At 34.2% G+C, this 18,971-nt stretch overlaps 1 protein-coding gene across 1 annotated transcript in view; it reads left to right on the top strand.

Moving 5' to 3' along the window:
- GDA (guanine deaminase) overlaps nt 1–18,596 on the top strand; it is a 58,889-nt gene extending 40,293 nt beyond the window's left edge. Inside the window, exons 8-14 of the mRNA XM_087715989.1 lie at nt 3,815–3,922; nt 4,928–5,025; nt 5,861–5,928; nt 6,910–7,059; nt 8,211–8,329; nt 13,743–13,770; nt 15,587–18,596. Coding sequence (XP_087572115.1) covers nt 3,815–3,922; nt 4,928–5,025; nt 5,861–5,928; nt 6,910–7,059; nt 8,211–8,329; nt 13,743–13,770; nt 15,587–15,657 — 642 coding nt within the window. The 3' untranslated portion in view covers nt 15,658–18,596. The remainder of the gene's footprint in view (nt 1–3,814; nt 3,923–4,927; nt 5,026–5,860; nt 5,929–6,909; nt 7,060–8,210; nt 8,330–13,742; nt 13,771–15,586) is intronic.
- The last annotated feature ends 375 nt before the right edge of the window (nt 18,597–18,971 follow it).

Genomic DNA, 18,971 nt, shown 5'->3' with positions numbered 1-18,971 from the left:
ATTTCCCGGCCAGACGTCATTGCCCCAAAATTCGACATTGTTTTCCTTTAACAATTGCTGAGTCGCATTTGCATTTCCGAATCGAATTTTCCAGCCATTCTTAAAGCAAATTTAACATTTAATAGCTCATTCAATTCAGTTTTTTATGGGCTTTAAAATGAGGTGTCGCGGAAGTTGTAAACTGCTGTCGATCTTGCTGTGACCCCCTAGGAAAAGGTTATGCCCCGCCCTGTACAATAATCTTGTTACAGTTGTCATATATTAAAAACAACGTTCCATGACTTTTTTCACAATTGTTTAGCCATTGATCCCAAAAGTTCTGGTTTCAATTGAATTTATCCTCTGAATATCTATGTGTGTTTGAACTCCAAATTTTCTAGCTTTTTTTGCACATCCAGCAAACATTAAAAAGTGACCCTTCTTGTAGTTCATATTTCCAACATAAATTTGAAGTATTTTATACATTCTAGATAGCTTTTCTGGTATCTTATACCAACAGTACATCATTTTATAAAAAAATGTCTTTAAGATTATAACATAGTGTAAATTTCAGCCCTTTCAATGAAATATTTTCCCATTGTTCCAACAATAAATTATAATAAATTTTATATACCTTATCATACATTTCTCCACTTGTCCTTGTTTTGTCCCAAATTTCAATAAAATTTTAGTTCCTCATTTGTATGCAAATCTCTTTCAAATCAGTCTTAAAATGTTCAATGTTGTAAGCTTCCCAGAGTTGAGGCGGGCAGCAAATAAATTTTATAAATAAATAAATATAATAATAATAATTATTATTCTTTAAATCCTTTGAATTTCTGTAAATAAGGAAACCATTGTCACATTTACCCCTCTGCCATCCATTCTGCTGATTTTATTCTGTTATCTCAGGTTACGTTAGCCATTTGTGTTTGCCATTTATTTCTTGTCTATTACAAGTAGTCCTTAACTTACAACTGTAATGAAGTCTGCCCATATGATTGCCTTACTTAATGACCTATATTCATGCTCTCCTGGTTGTGGTCATTAAGTGACTGCATGGAGTATTAAGTGAAGGACAGGGTGACTTTGGGTTCTGAGAGGCCTAGTGCAGGCCTATGCCTACATGCCCTGGGCCTGCACTAGGCCTCTCCCACCCCAAGGCACCCCTACCTTCAGTTTCCTTGCAGTCCCAGGAGGCCATTGGCTTCTCACCCCACTGGGTCCCACTCACTCCTCCCTCTCACTCACTTACACTTTTTAGTTCTCCTTCTGGAAGCTCCAGGGATCACATTGGGGAAGGAAAGCAGACTGCTCTGCCCCTCGGCCTCCCTACAGTCCACATGTCTCTGTCCCGGAAGCGGGTTGCCTTTTGGGGAGAATTGCACAGAAAGATCTTGCTGCATTTGTGTTGTATTTTTACTATACATATACTGCTTATGTTAAAGTCAGTGGCATGAATCTATTTAGATGCAGTATTTGAAGACCATTATGTCTGTAAGCTGGCCCTGAGATCAGAAAACTATTCTAGGTAATTTGAGAAGACTATTTTGATGCTAGATACCATTATGTTGCTCCTTTCCCTTGTTTTTCCATTAGCCTATCTTTTAGGTAGAATATGACTCTTTCAAAAGCACTCTGATGAGTCAGTCAGCCTCTGACATTCCCTTTGAGAAAAATAAATCACACTCAGGAGCTTAGGACTAGTGAATTGCTATTATGTTGACATTTAGCTTCTGGAAAATGGGAGTTCATTACTATTAGATTGTGATTCATATTGCTTTTAAATTTGTACTGTTATACTTCCTTGGGTTGGGTGAGCTGGAAATGGAGTTATTTATTTTTATTTCCTGTCTTTATTACATTTTTATAAATAAGTCAATGCAGCAATAAGTCCTTCCTCCTCCTGTTCTCCCCACAACAACAACCCTGTGAGGGGAGTTGGGCAGAGAGAGAGTGAGATTGTCCAAAGTTCACACAGCTGGTTTGCTTGCCTAAGGTGGGACTACAACTCCCAGTCTCCTGGCTTCTACCTTGGTACATAACCACTAAGCCAAAGTGGTTCTTTAATTATTATTTATTAGTTCTTTTCTTTTATGCAACAAAACATGAGAGAACTTCAAAGACACAATTCAATGTTCACTTTGGTTCTTTGAGAAAAAGATAATCTTCTAGTCTATGAAATAACAGCTCATTATTAATATGAAGAAAATGGCTCGTGGGGATTCTTTGCTCTCCAACGATTGGGCACACCACAGCATAGCAAATCTATACAGAATTCCAACAAGCAGCTCTTGCTCTTTATTGTCACTCCACCCCTCTGTATTGTCACATCTTGAAAGGTGATGTTGCCACGTGAATGTTTTTAATGCTCAGACCTTAATAATCAATCTTTTAATACTCAGTCCAAGCAAAAGTCTCAAAGTCTTTAAAGTAACACACAATCTTTTTGTGTTTTCCCAGACATTCTCATTCTAGTAGGGATGAGTTGCTATTTCAGTGTGGTTGTTCCTAATCTAGTTGCTTCTGAGTTACAGGTAAAGGCCCAGACAGGGCTCCTATCAGGATATGCTGCCCACCATAGCTTGTGGTGCTGGCAGTTGAATGAAAGTCCTCTTGCCTGCTTGCAATAGCTGTCAATTTGCAGACATCATCTCCACTGAACCTTATCTAGACCATTTGCTTTCACTTTTCCTGGTACACCCCCCCCCCCTTTTCACCAGTCTGACTTAGCATTTGCTTTTTGTAACCTCAAATAGTTGATGGAGTGAGGTTGACTCTGGGCCTCTGGGCAAATCTGTGCATTCTAGCCTAAAACAAGCAACCAAAAAGCCAGATACGATACTGGAAAAGCACAATTAAGTTTTATTAATGAAATATTTTTACTTGATATGAATCCTTGCATTTTTAAATAGCTATCATATTTCACTCAACACAAGGCAAGAATTTGCCATACTGAAAATATGCAAAATAGCTAAGTAAGACATATACGAAATGAACAGATGAAGACGGCTATTGATAAGATGGCAACTGAACTATATAGGTTGTTGTTATGATCCTGCACTACTCTTATATCCCTTAAATCACAAGTCACTGCATTTCAATATCCATTTGTTTCAGTCTTTAATTACAATGTTTTATTTTTTCTCTGCAAAGTATGATTCATGAATTTCAACTGTTGCTTTCCTAAATCATCAGGTACTATAAAATAAAATGATTTCCTGCTGACCTAGTTCACCTTTGTTTTCCGGGATTAAGTTAGATCGTAAATATTGGTGCCAATTGAAAATTACATGGAAGAAATATTTTAAAACTTGAATAAACACAGCACTATTCTGCTATGCATTGAAGTAGCCTAACATTATTCAGGCTTCTTCTATGATATCTATATTATCTATATCTTTAAAATATTGTTCTCAGCAAATGAAGGAAGATTCCATCAGCTGCTTTTTTCATATTAAAAACCTAAAATTCAGTATTCCAACTTTTCAAAATGTGGTCTAGATTAAGCAGTTTTGCTTCATATCATGCTACCTTAGTTCTTTATCTCATTAATTTTTGTAAGGGTTTCAAAATCTGTGAAAGCAAAATGTTTCTTTTCTGTTTTTAATTTTTTTGCATTGTTTAAGTCTAAAAAACTTCTCAAATAATCATTTAATTTACCATAAAACTACCAATAGTACATGACATGGTAAGGTTTTATAAATATTGTTTTCATTAAAAATGTAGCTTTGCATTGAATAGCTTCAATAGCTTGCATGTATGAAGGCATTCAAATTATTCTTTAATGATGTGAAATACTGATCACTGTCTCTGTGTTTCTCCCACCTTACAGAGCCACATAAGTGAGTCTAAAGGGGAACTCAGACTTATAAAAAGCACATTTCCACATTATCAACATTATACAGAGCTATATGATAAAAATAAGCTGCTTACAAATAAGGTTTGTTATTTTTATCAATCATGAAGATATTTTGATTAATGCAAGCTAACAAAATGGGCATTATTCAGTTTTATGTGTTTTGACCTTTCTTTCATCATTTTTATAAAGATCTTAAAACTTGTGGATAAATTATTTCTGTTGGAAAAGCAAACTTTTTAAAAAAAGAAATCAATGTTTATTTCAAGAAGCTATGTACCATTCAGCTCTGGAGTGCGTAGGTTCAGTTGATTACTAGGTAGCAGCATAGGGATACACAAAGTTCTATCCCTTTGGCAGTTGGCTGAACATAAAATATATTGTTCTGTATTTTGCCTGTATTTTGCATTTATGCTTACCTGGCAAGACTGATAACTTAGTAGCTAACAAGATTTTAACATTATATATGTTATCATTTACAAAAATGCATTTGAAATATATACTAAACTATTTTTAGAATATTTTTTAAAAAAAATAATGGATACCCTTTCCTTTTTTAAAAAAACCTTCCTATATTTTTCCTTGTAATCTAGCCTTGTTCTATTACGTTAAGCTCACAACTTTAAAATTCTAACTGCTCCCAGTTTTCACATGCTATTATAAGAATTGCATGAAAATTCCACATTCCACAAGAATAGCACATTCCTGTTTATCTACTCAGAAAGAACTCCCACTATGCTCATTGCGTATTGCTACCATAGAAGTAAGCAGTGGCTGTTAAGGGTTATACCATGGGCCTATTAAGATGAATGTTTATTTACTTTATCTGCAAATGTGAACATCTGAAGGAACATTATTAAATATAAGCATCTAACTAGTAACCCAAAAGGGGTGCCACTTTAATTGCCCTTCAGTAAGGAATTGAAAGATTGAAAATTTTACTAAAAATGTTGAGCAACATGTGATTCATTACAGGTTATTGCTGTAGTAATTTTCACAATAGATTCTAAAATTGTTATTTTAAAATCTGAATTGTCAAAATAAAATAATTCAAATAAGTAAAGGTAACATTACTGCATTTACTTTTAGACTATAATGGCTCATGGCTGCTATCTTTCTGATGAAGAGCTGGACATATTTAAACGTAGAGGAGCTGCCATTGTACATTGTCCTAATTCAAACATATCGTGAGTAATATGGTGTCATAAAGTAATAACACTTTCAAGAAACGAGTTTCTGTTCAATCTTTCCCAATCTGGTGCTCTTGGGGATAACTAGATGTCCAGGGCCACAGATTGGATGCATCTGAATTCAATATTGAAAGCATTTGATTGTTAAGCTTTTCAGATATGAATCTTAGGTGTCTGAAAGTGAGACAGGGAACCTAAAATGTACTTATCAATTCCATAAAATAAGTTATCGTTGTTTCTAATGGTTGATCCATTCAGCCTTCTTTCACATATTTATATAGCAGAAAAATCCAATTTATATGCTTGGATTTTATTGATTTTATGCCTAAGCTTAAATACCAGGATTGTAGACATTTCAGAAATGATTCAAAAGACCTTTTTAAAAATTTCATAGGACCCCAGCATTTGTGTCCTGTTCATTAAAGCAACCATACCTTTTTTTTTTAGATTTCTTTGGGAGTCTGAATGGCATTAATTTAAGGGATCCGGTAATTAAAATTAATGTGATTCTTAAAGCAGCCACATCTTTTTTCCAGGTCACAAAAAAGCATGGGAATATTTAAATGAATAGTATTGAAATACTATGTTCTCATTAGTTTTGCAATCTGAATTGTTTTGATTCAGCTGCATTAAATATAACATAGCTTAGTTAATGTGGAACATGCTCATAACAATAACACTTGTGAAGTTATACTTAAATCAATGGCAAGGCTTGTTTTACATCTTGTTCTAGCACTTTGTGAACAGTTTTTAATGCATCAACACATCTGCTACATCCTTTTTGTTTTATTTAGGAAAATTATATCCTTTCATTCTTCTGTTTTCAATCTAGATTAAAGAGTGGCCTTTTAAACACAAGGAAGATTCTGAACTACAATGTAAAACTTGGATTAGGCACAGGTTAGTGATTTATTATGTATTTATTTTAAGGTACTGTTTTAAAAGATTAAAAAAGAGATGGGTCACATATATAAGCACACAAAGCATATGAAATACAGATAATTGTTGTTTATTCACTCAGTGGCCATTTGAAGTTACCACTAATCAAACCTATGTAAAAAGATTCAATAGGAATGTGAAATATTCCATGAACAAAATGGAATTATATAAATAAAATGGAACTTTTTCAGACAGCTGCTTAGGAAAGTGCATAACTATCTTATAAAATATCTTTACAGTAAACATTTTATATATTTATATAACCTCCCAAAGTCACTTGATTGTGAGATGGCAGCTATATAAATATGATGAATAAATAAAACATAATAAACAAACAGTTGAAACCATCTATAGGCCCCTCCAGCCACTGCCTGGTTATCAAATGTTTATAAACATCATCCCCATCATGCTATATCATCTCAGATGTTGACCCTGGATCTGTTTATCATTTGCTTATTTACCATCCATTGAAGAGCAGCTGAGATACAGAATCTTGGCTTTATCCTTGAGATTACAGCTATCCTGAACTGGAATGGCCTGTGGCAAGAATGCTCAACATCTGTCACCTTATTGGCACCACCAGGCCTGCCCCTTATAAATGGGTGGAGGCTGGGCTTCTTTGGGGGAGGAGATTCAGGAGGTGAAATGAGTGGCTTAAGCAAACTTTTTGTCTCACAATTTAAGCTTTGGGACCCTCAGATATATGGTGGCAAGCTGATCTTTGGCAATACTTTTTGCACCTCTGATCTAGAGCATGGATATCCTCCTGTTCATAGTGAATTCCTGGAAGATACATTTAAGTTGCCAGCATGATAAAAAGCCTGGATGAGATCATACCTATGTTGTAATCATAAGCATCTGCCTGCATATTTAATGAAACTCCTGTTTCCATCTAATGCATAAGCCTTCCAGATTGATTGTAATGTTCTGCTCTGTTGTTAGATGTTGCTGGTGGCTATTCTGCTTCCATGCTTGATGCTATCAGAAATGCGATTGTGATATCTAAAGTCCTTCATCATATTAGTGAAGCAGATGACAAAGTCTTAACTCTGAAGGAGGCATTCCGACTAGCAACTCTTGCAGGAAGTCAAGGTAATTCTCTTCTTTTTAATTGTCTATCCCCAAAACACAGAAATCACATCTGATATTCTAGCCTGGCTTGGAAGAAACTTTTCATTTGGATGTTAGCATATCTTACATCCTAATCACTTCATTATACTAACCAAATGCACCCTGTATGTGTAATTATAGTTTTCTCACTCACGGTTTGTAAAAAAAAAAAAAAAAAAAAAGTTCATGCATCATATAAGACAAAATTAAAAATACTAAATCTCTATAGCTTACTGTGACATTGTTAACAAAACTACTAAAATATGTGTGTGCCCATGTGGTGTGGTAGATACAGTGCCGAATGAGGACCAAGATGCTCTACTTAGCACTACTTTTTACTCTGAAGATTCAATGGTTGATCTTGGATCATTTACTATTTCTTCTTCTCACGTAACTCACATGACAATTTTGTGTGGAAGATTGGAGATGATCTAGCACTGATCCAATATGCTATGAAATAAGGGAGAATATATAGCTATATAAGTGAACAAATAGGATTCTCATTTGTTGAGCTCTATAAATAAGTTTAACAAGTTTAAAATATTTGAATGATGTTTTCACAGACTACAAGCATTTAACACGTTATTTTTCATGCTTCTATGGCTGGGATTCAAATTTGTTCCCCTGAAGCTCCTTTTCCTGGTTTGAAATAGATTATTTTATGGTCTATATATCCATAAATTTACTTTGATCTTCTTCTGCTTCTCTTATTAAACTTTGACAGGCATGCGACTATTGATATTCTACTGCCCCCTGCTGTTTAACATGGAAATTTATATTAAAGAGGATTAGGAAAAGCACCATAGAAAGACTCACTGAGAGTTTATTTCAGTACTAGTTACTAAAATTTAGTATTTCAAAAACAGTACTCTTCAGAAATGATGCTGGATCAATTACATGCTGAATGTTCATTCTTCTTTTGGTCATCATCTTTTATTTTAAAGAATTTGAGTCATTTTTGCCTCTTCTATTATTTAGACTAGAATTATAGTCATAACAAAATTGCAACAAAGAACACAAATGTAACCTCTGTAAATGTATTACTGGGTCCTTTCTATTGATTTAAAAAATCATTACTTGTAGTGTACTTAATATCATGGTGCATAAATAAAGAGATTTTTTTTTATTTGCAGCTTTAGGATTAGATCATATAATTGGAAATTTTGAAGTTGGCAAGGAATTTGATGCACTGCTTATCAACGCCAAAGCTTCAGATAGTCCTTTTGATCTATTTGCTTCTGACCATATTGAGGTAATCAAATACTGCATAACTTAAGTACATTGTATATGTATGGAGGAATCCACACATGATGGAATGACTAGCAGGCCCTGGGAATAGGCAGGAAGGAAACAAATGCAAGAGAGACACCTCAGCCATGCAGCTGGGGAGGAGCATGAGAAAGAGACTCAGAGTAACTCTGTCTTAAAGTATAAGTTGATCTGAGCAGTGTTTCTCAATCTTGGCAACTTTATGATGGGTGGACTTCAACTCCCAGAATTCTCCAGCCAGGATTTGAAGTCCACCCATATTAAAGTTTCCAAGGTTGAGAAACACTGATCTAGAGAATTCCTTCAACAGTTTTTGTAATTTTTTTTTTTTAGTTTAAAACAAACACAACATCCTTCTTTACATGCTGTAGAAAGAAAGTGTATCAGTTGGTTACAAAAAGACTTTCGTGCATCTCTTCCATAGTCAACAAACATAATTCATATTAACTCAAGTATTTTAACTCAAATATTTATACATGTTACCATCATTATATCTCCATTTTCATTTTACTATAATTGTTTAAACATCCTTCATCATAAAATATATCAAGATTTAATACATAACCACATATTGGCTTTCATTTACTATTTCTAAAATCCTCCACTAACACTAAATCCTTATGTCCTATTCTAGCTAAACATCCATAATATTTAATAACAAAATTTTCTAATCCTCCTTTCCAAATCACTGTTTAGAATTTATGTCCAGTTTCCTTATGTTATACCCATATCTATATATACATTGTTATTCTTGTCCCTCCTTTATTTAACTATATCCTGTATCATAACATTTTCCCCCTAATAATCAAAACTTTAACTGTATCTAACTTGGTTCTTTTTTTTAAATTAACCTTTATATATTTCTAATCTTCCTTACATGGGTACCATTCAATATTCATATCCAATTATACTCATCATAACACTACACAGTGTATATATTAGTAACATTATCAATTATTTAGTTAAACTATATCTATTGTCAATAAATTTCACTAAGTTTAACTAGTTTTAAATTATATTCTTCCATCTATCAACCTGTATCTTTCCAATAGCAAAACAGTCTCATATCTTCTGCCATTTGTGGTGCCAGTCCTCTAATCATCTCCTTGATGAACTTTGTATGGACTCCTCTTAGCAACTCCTTGCTTGTAAGATCTCTCATGTAATCTTGATGCCCTTCTTCTGTTTCCTTAGTCAGTTTATCTTTGATTGTCAGTAGTGTTATCAATGCTATTGCTAATAAAAATTCTCTCTTTAAATCCATAGATTCTTTGGTTTTTTTCTTCTTCTGTATCTTGCCCTCTGGGATAGACCCCCCATTTAATTCCTCTTTCAGTATTCCACTCTTTCCATTTTCAGAGACAAACCAAATATCAACAAATTTAATCTCTTTATATTCATTTTCCAATTTGATTTTTGGGGTTTTAACCACCACGTTTTCCATTTGATAGACATCCTCAACTTCTTCATCATATTTTGCTGTTAGATGCTTTAAGTCTTCCAGCTTCTTCTCTATCCTCTCATATGTATTTGATAATTTCTGTATTTCTGAAAATATCTTTTGCAAGCTTAAGGTTTGTTTCTGCTGTTGAAATTGTGCCATTATCTCCAGCTAACAAACACAGCTGCTCTAGCTTGAAAGGTTAATAAAATTAAGCATAGATTCACAAAAATGTGTTGTTTTCACTTTTGTCTGGTTAAAGATATACTTCAAAGGGACATCTGTATGCTTCCCTTCTTATCACTCTCTATAACCAAGCAGTGAGACCTTGTAGTGCCAAGCCAAAACAATCAGTGAAGAAAAAAAAAGTTTTCTATTTCTAATACACAAACCTTCCAGCCTCTGAGTAGCAAGGTTATTGTTGCAAATTTCCTTATTTTTTTGTATCTTTTTTGTATTTCAAATTAGAAAAAAGACTCCAATTTTTAAATGGGTTGGTTAGGAGAACACCCACAGTAATGAAAGAGGAAAATTTTAGTCCATAGGTTACAGAGAATAATAAAAGAAAAAAATAGAAGAAGAAAACTTAATCCATTTGTTTTAAAAGGCTTGCATAAATTCCATCCATGAAGATAGCATTTAAAAAGTAAGATAACCACTGTCCAAAACTATTTCAAATTTAATTCCGTCGCTTGATTCTTCTGTTCTCCAATTTAAATTACTTTTAAGTTTTTTTATAGGCAGTCTCTTTTTAAAACAGTAAAAGTTCCTCATCAGCTGGAAACACTTTCTCTTTCCATATCCTTCTGTTTTGGAGCTGCCCTGACTTCGTCAGCCTTGGCTAGATTTTTTGTTGCTGGATTGAAGAACTTCTCTTGCATCGATCAGGGACTTTGTGATGTCCCTGAGGTCAGCAAGACGTATTCTTCCTATTCACCGTCTCTTTGGGACAGTTTAGGTCTGATTTGACCACCCAGTGGCAAAAGTATCAGCTGCAGTCTCGGAGCATCGAGACTGCACATCCGTATTGTCACGACGTTGGCTCCTCCCCTAACCCTTCAACAGTTTTTTAAGGTTATGTACTGTACCCTACTGGCAGTATAGACCATCGCAGAAACCCTAATAATTCTTGTCCCTGAGTTTGCCTGCCTCACAAGTATCACTCAAGCCCAGTGAGTTTTCTGTTTGTTTCATATAAACGTAAGAGTCTTGCTTGATCAGACAGCAATTGGATTGGATTGGATTTATTACATTTATATGCTGCCCTTTTCCCCGAAAGGGACTCAGGGTGGCTCACAATTCAGTCAGGGAAGGGGGTACAGACAGGGGATAAAAAGACGAACATAACAATACACAATTAAAACACACAACAACCATACCATTCAAGGAGGGGGGCAAAAGCTCTTTAGCCCCAGGCCTGTCGGAACAGCCAGGTTTTAAGGGCTTTACGGAAGGCCTGGAGGGTGGTGAGGGTTCGAATCTCCACGGGGAGCTCGTTCCAGAGGGTCGGAGCAGCCACAGAGAAGGCTCTCCTCCGGGTAGTCGCCAGTCGGCATTGGCCGGCGGATGGAATTCGGAGGAGGCCTAATCTGTGGGATCTGATCGGTCTATTGGAGGTAATTGGCAATCCATCTAGTTCAGCATCCTCTGTCACACAGCAATCAAACAGATGTGATAGGAAGCTCACAAACATGAAGAAGAGGATGATATTCCTTTTGCATCATTACTTCCTGGAAGCTGATATCTATGGCATGCATAGAGTAGTTTAGGAAGTAGTTAATCAAGAGTAGCACTTAACTTACAGCAGAATTTTGCATAAATGTATCTAATCTCCTTTTAAAATTGCCTAAATTAAGGGCAATCATTGCATTCGCTCATAACAAATTCCATAATTTATTTTTGGAAAGGTAAAAAAAGTGGCTCCTTTTATTGGCCCTCCCCCCATTTACTTTGAATGAATAGTTCCAAGTTCTAACATTGTGAAAGATAAAGAAATCTGGGTCTATATTTTTCATACCATCCAGGATTTTATTATCTCTATCTTACCACTTTTTACTGCTTTTTGCTCTAAGTTAGAGCCCTAGAAAAGCTGCAAATTTTCCTTACAAGTCAATCATTTTGGATCCTGTTTTTGCATCTTTTCCAGATCTACAATATATTTGGGAGACATGTAGTAGATTTTATGTCAGAGCTCTTATATTCTTTTGATACAAAACTTTTGGTATTATAATTTTTCATTACTTTCCTAATGAATGCTGGCATGAAATTTGTTTTCTTTTTCTTTTTAATAGTAGCAACCTACTCGATTGACTTTCTCACTTTCCTGTTAATTTTGACTCTTTGGTAACTTTTTTTATCAATTATAGTAGCTCAAATTATATTAATATGTTTGTTTTAGAAGACACGTAGGCCATTTTCCACTTGATTTGATTCCACAGCATTTGCTTCTTAAAAGCCAATTCATTCATTTGAAAAAGCACTGTTGAAATTATTGCAATTTCTTATTGAGATTAGTACTCTTAAACCTAGACTCATAGATAAAATGTGTTGCATCTCTAGTCCTGGTAATTTCATGCCATTTATTAACAAGTTAAAAAGTGCCAATCCGGATGTTAATCCTTGGGGATCCCATTTTATATGTCACTAATGTGGTCTCTAATTATGTGTTGATTCCAATTCTTTCTTTTTTTTCCCGACAGATTTTTTTATTATTTTTCCCTTCTACAACACCTTACAGTCATTACATCAACATTGTTATGTCATCCTACCTGTACATGTATATAATATTTCACTTCTATATTTACACACTTTATACACAGTTCTATATATATTTATATATATTGTTTTTGGCTTAATTAATTTTGTTCCTGTTTTGCAGCCATTTGTACCAATTGTTCCAAATTTCATAATATTCCGACTCTTCTTTATCTTTTAATTTCAGTGTTAATTTGTCCATCTCTGCACAATCCAAAGTTTTTTTAATCACTAATTCGTCTGAGGGGGTATTATTTTGTTTCCAGCATTGGGCAAATGCTATTCTAGCTGTAGTTAGCAAATGTGTTAATATGTACTTAATTTTCTTTGTATATTTCCCTTTGATTATTCCCAGTAGAAACATTTCAGGTTTGTATTTTATCTGTTCTCCTGTAATTTCTTGCACCCATTTCCAAATTTTTGCCCAATATTTCCAATTTGTTCTTTCTTATTCTTATCTCATGATCTCACAATTGGAATTATTTGCTGCAATTTTTAAGGGTTTCTGAAATTCCAAGTATACAGTAGTTGTAAGATCACTCCTATCTCTTAAACATTTAGATGGGTTGATGCTGAATTTATATTAAAATACTTGTAATCTTTTATTACACAAGACATAAATGCATTTTTTTTTAAAAACTTGATTTATGAGAAAAAAATAATTCTAATAGACATGTTGAAGTGGGACTGAGGAAACCTAAATTTGACTCCATTTGACCAAACAGCTCACTTGCTTGTCCTTTTTCTTAACCAGCAGTGTATTGGGTAGTATTTTTTGTGAAGTTAATCCTAACCCTAACAGTTAATTGATTAAATAAACAATCTCAGAAGAGTCCTAGAAAAACTGCAACAATTAAAGTGAACCAATATCAGTTCACTTCATGGAACAGATCTTTTGATGTGGGCCCCTCACCCTGAAAATTCCAAGATTCCATTAAAAGAAAGGAATAGGACACCCTAAACAAAATATAAAGTGAAAGAAATGAAAATATTTATTGAAAAACAATTTGCATCAGAAGAAACTTTATTCTAGTGCTTCAATATTTTACAATGCTGAAATTCTTGGATTCATACTGTATTTCAGTTTTTCTTTTTGTGATGGCATGTTTGTTAAAATTTACAAATTATTAATGTTTTATTATCTACTTTTACAATAAAAAAGAACTACATTTGAATATTTCCTTTTCTCTTCCCATCCTAGGATATAATTGAAAAATTCCTGTATGCTGGTAGGTATGCAAGTTATAATTTATACAGATAGTTTCATATGATTGCAATGTGGGTTTTTTCTTACATGGTTATTAACATATTTCCCTTTACTCTTAAAAAATTCTTAAAATATCATTGTGTGTGTATATTTAGTACTTATTAACTTTATTGAATATAATGAAATGAATATCATTATGAACATTAACTATAATGAAATGTTATCATTAAAACTGAGCATTAATTCTTCCATTATGGAAAAATATGTTTTTTAAATCACTTGTAAAAAAGGTGATTTCTGTGTACAAAATGCTGGGACAAGATGAATTTACAGATTCAAGACAATTTATTTTGTCTTATATTTTCTTCGTATTCTTGGCATATTGTGTTTGAAAGGATACATATTGCCATTGATCCCTTAAAGTTGAAAAGAATATTATAGATGATTCTCATTCATGTCTTCTTGTACAAATAACTTTTTTCGTATATATTGGCTTTGAACTGAATCCAGTATGTCTTCTAAACCTTTTAACGTATTTAGAGCAGACACCAATCTGGTGTCTTTTAGCCTTGTTGCAGTGAACATGGGGATTCTTGTAATTCTTGTAATGGTTAACCCAAGCTTAACAGAATCAAAATCATTATAAAATAATAATAACCACATCTCAGTAATGGTTTTTTCTTACCTTTGCTATGGGTTCGGAACTGGAAGCGCACATGTGCATGCTCATTTTACTTGCGCACGACGCTTCTGAGCATGCACAGAGCATCCGTGATGATGTCTGGGTGAGTGGGTGGAGCCTCCCTTTGCTGCCGCTACTGGTTTACTTGAACCTGGGTGAACCGGCAGAATACTACTTCTGCCACATCTATTGAGCCACGGTAGAGCAGTGGTTAGAGTGCAGTACTGCAGGCCACTTCTGCTGCCTTCCAGCTGCCTAGAATTTGGCAGTTCAAATCTCACCAGGCTCAAGGTTGACTCAGCCTTCCATTCTTCTGAAGTGGGTAAAATGAGGACCCAAATTGTTGGGGCAATATGATGACTCTGTAAAACCATTTAGAGAGGGCTATAAAGCGGTATATAAGTCTAAGTGCTATTGCTATAATATTTCCCAAAAGAATTTGGATGTAATTTATTCCAAAGTATAGCACTATGGCGATATTTCCTGCCATTATGCGGTCCCTGCCATTATGTTTATGATTTTCTGGTTTATCCATGCAGCAGCATAGTTAGGAGATAATAAGATTGCTTGAATGAGTTCAGAATTCTGTATGTAACTGACTCCAGATATGAACTGTGCATGGTGGCATCAAACTATGTCTTTAACTGTGAAATCTTATTTCTGATATGAGGACTCATGGGGAATTGGAGGTATGGGAGGAAAAACAATTGAACAGACTTATAAAACAGAGGGTCAGGGAATGCTTAATTCTGGGTATCCTTCAATACTTCAAATCCCACTCCACGGCCTTCATTAAAAATCACTGGGACAGAATTGTATCTGAAAAATCTGCTACAAACATATACTCTGGAACTTAATCATGACTGGATAATTTTTAACTTTATTGTAACTTATTTACATTATTTAGAAGCTGTCCAACTCTGGGTGGCTTAAATTTTAAAAAGCAGGAACAATGAAAACAAATAAATAAAAAACAGATCATAGATATCCAGTAAAGAAAATATAATCAAACTCAGATTTTTGGAAGAATGTGAACTATGCATGTTTATAAATAACATTAACAATTATATGTTTATCATTTAGGAAAATTTAGAAAAGTTTGTAGTAATGGATGCATACTTTAAGGAAATAATCGCATTCATCTTTATATTTTCAGGTGATGACAGAAATATTGAGGGGGTGTATGTTGCTGGCAAACTGGTGGTTCCATTTTCAAGCTCTGTGTAAATTGGATTCCCATTCTGAAAAATGCTCAACTAGTTATCGTTTGATTTGGAAGAACTGGGCAGAAATGCAGTGCCTTGTTGTTATGCTGCTTTTATTTAGTATGTTTCTGATATGCACAAGAAAGGTGATCAACTTGGCAGTGACAAAACAAATATATATATATGCCAAAAATCTATCTCGTTTGAACAGGACAGAATATAACTCTAAAATCCCAAATCCTAAAAATGTATCTGATGAGAATTTAGAGATCTTATTTGTGAATATATTACAATTACTCTCATTGACTTAGAAACAAAACACACTTGTTTTGGGTGGTGTCCATTTTCTACAACTTTTCTCCTTTAATAGACATCATGTGATCTTGGCAGGGTTTTCCAATCAGGAATTGAAAAATCTGTTTCCTTTTCTCTCTTCAGGGGAGTGACATGTTTCCTGAACCTTTCACCTTTCCATTTGTCCATCTAGAGTACAGATTGTTTAACTGCAAATATGGCATGATGAATGAGGATATAAAAAGAAGAGAGTCAGATCCCATGTTCACAGTTTATGTCACCCAGGATGGCTTTGTTCACACATAACGCAAAGCTGTAATGTGGTTATTTTAAATTTGGATTAATATGATGGATTCATTATGGATGCATTTCAAGTGAGAAAAAGGTCCTTTTTAGTATGAGGATAAGGCTGTAGCCTTGATATTTTACTGATAGGGGTCAATTGGGTGCAATCTAATTAGAAGTGTTTGTTCAAATTGTAAATTCATTCTTACCCTACAGTTCAAAGCAATCTTGACAATCAAATCAATATGGAAAAGGGGGCTTTTGTTTTAGAATATGATCTCTGAGTTTAATATTTGTATAACTGCTCTATTTTACTCTGATAAAGTCTATAAAGCACATAGGATAAATATTCAGTAAATAGAACAATTAAACTATTGTTTTTTTTTACCTTGCAACCCAGAGATGGCAGGTATAAGTATGATAGATTTGCACAAAACACTTTTGGAGGAATGTGTGCTTTTTAGGATCATTATTGGTTTTTCTAGTTTTGGGGAGGGTAATTTTAGGAGAATTCTATTATGCAGCAGTTGCCTCTGAGAGATTCTCAGTGGGAAATAAACTTTTGTTGATAATTGTATAAATAAAATAAGACACTTTTTAAAGGGATTTGTCTCTAAACATTTTGGAAAGCCTGTTGAAAACTGTCAACCATCTCTCAGTACACGCGATGCCTTCTTCATCCGCCTCTTTGTTCCCCCTCAGCATGAAGTTGAGCTGAAAAGGTTGGGGCAGCTGGAAAAAGAGCCTTGGAACTTTACGTGGGAGAAAAGAGAAGCCTAAATGTCTGTTTTGTGAAAAAGAAGCATTTTGAATGACAAATTGAAATTATTTGAATTTCCATCTTACTGTACCATTTATTAACCTTCTGTTTGAAGATATTAATGAGAACGAATATAATTTGTGCTTTGTGGAGTTAGTTGAATGATTTTGGTGTGGCTGTTGGATTTCAGCAGTATAAAATGTTGACTTAGCTTTACTATGCATGCTTTACAATATTTGCAAAACAGAAGTCTAGGGGAACTCAGGAAAGGAACAGCACTTTATTCACTTATCTATTTTATTTTACTTTTTCAAATATAGTAAGTCTGTGAAAGGAGGAAAAAAATGGTCCAACCTCTGCATTTATGCCAAAAACAAACTTTTATTCCTGCTGATAAAAAAAAGTCAAATATGCATTAGAAGTCAAGGAAGGAGAAATATAATATTTCACAGAACTATATTTGTTGCACTAAGAAGTTAACTTGATTTAGTTTTATAGTTTGAGTATCAGCATTTTAGTGAACTCAGCTAGCCATGAAATATGATGGTTAAACCATGGCTTAACATGATCTGTCCACCTATTACAGGTCTCATTCATAAGATATGCTAAAATTGTCTTTATCTTATTTAAATACATACTATAGAGTATATAATATATACTGTATTAATAATAGTATACTATTTGATTATATTAAACTAAAATATATTTATACATATGTGTTGACAAAGTCATATAAAATTGAAATGAAGGAATAAAGAAAAGTGGAAAAAGCTTGGGAAATTAAACAAGAAACAAAGTATTTAAGACAGAACTAAACTTTAAAGTCCTCTTTAGAAATATAGAAATTCATTTTTTCCAGCAAACCAAATAAATGATAGATTAGCATCACCTACAAGACCAATTGCCTAGTTGGGTGGACTTTACTCTTGGTGTGAAAACAATTATGATGTGTTGGGAGTAGGAGTGAAGGAGTAAACGTTCTCATTTATACCCTTTGGAAAAACCAATTATCTGGATACTATGTTCTGCTGTTGATATTGCCTATCATGTACTGATTTCCATCACATCGTAAAACCATTTAAGCGCATTTTTCATCTCTTGTTTTGTCTGGTCCTCAAATCAATATAACTAAAAGTATGATCCTTTAAATGGTATCTGTTTATAAAAGTATAGCATATTCATATCACTAATAAATTTGGAAAGCTGCTTGGATATATTGCTAATTAGAGCGGGAACGTGTGGGAGAGAAGTTGGCCTCAACAGCATTGGGGTAGGCAGAGTCAAAAAAGGGCAACATGATGGTTATGGAGTCTGAATTGCCCCACCCCTTTCCCTACACCTCCTGCACATGGCTTTCTCTTTTTCACCCGCATTCCAATCTTGGTATGAAAAGTGCTTGGCATGAAGAGTGCTATAATTTTATTGTACAGCTTTTGGTTGATAGGAAAAAATGATGTGAATTAATCTTACCAGATTTTTATTTTTCTGACTGTATACTTTCAAATGCAACTCCTCCCCCCAAAATAATTTGTTGCTGTGTATTCCAACTGCTTGATTATTGTTAGCTATAAATGAGCCCCTCTGTGCTTGGTTAACAGAATAAAGAAGATATGTTTACTATGTTTACATTGGTTCATTTCTTAATGTTTTGAAGGAAGTGGAAAAAGCATAATCCACTGATTGACTCCAGAGGAACGCATGCATTGAAGAGAGGATACTGAAGATTAAAAAAAATCCCAAATAAGGTTCTCAAATAAAGCAAACCCCTCAAATTGAGGGAAAAACATATCTTTGCATAAGGTTCAACTCCCTTGTTGTCTACCCACCAAGGTTGTGCACATCCTTTAACACAGCTGCTTCGAAACATGCTTTGGAATTAATGTTCAGAGTTTGGAAACTAAATTATATAAGCTTTAACTATTAATTCTAAACTAGTAATACCTAACTCCTCCTTAGCTCCCCCTCCCCCATTTATGCCAGCATCACCCAGGGGCTGT

Source organism: Thamnophis sirtalis, unplaced genomic scaffold, assembly GCF_051295495.1.
Source record: "Thamnophis sirtalis isolate CommonGarterSnake01/CBP01778 unplaced genomic scaffold, rThaSir2_p1.2 scaffold_5, whole genome shotgun sequence".
Taxonomy (NCBI): Eukaryota; Metazoa; Chordata; class Lepidosauria; order Squamata; family Natricidae; genus Thamnophis; species Thamnophis sirtalis.
The sequence above is the reverse complement of the archived record's forward strand: the minus strand, read 5'-3'. Positions and strand labels throughout refer to the sequence as shown.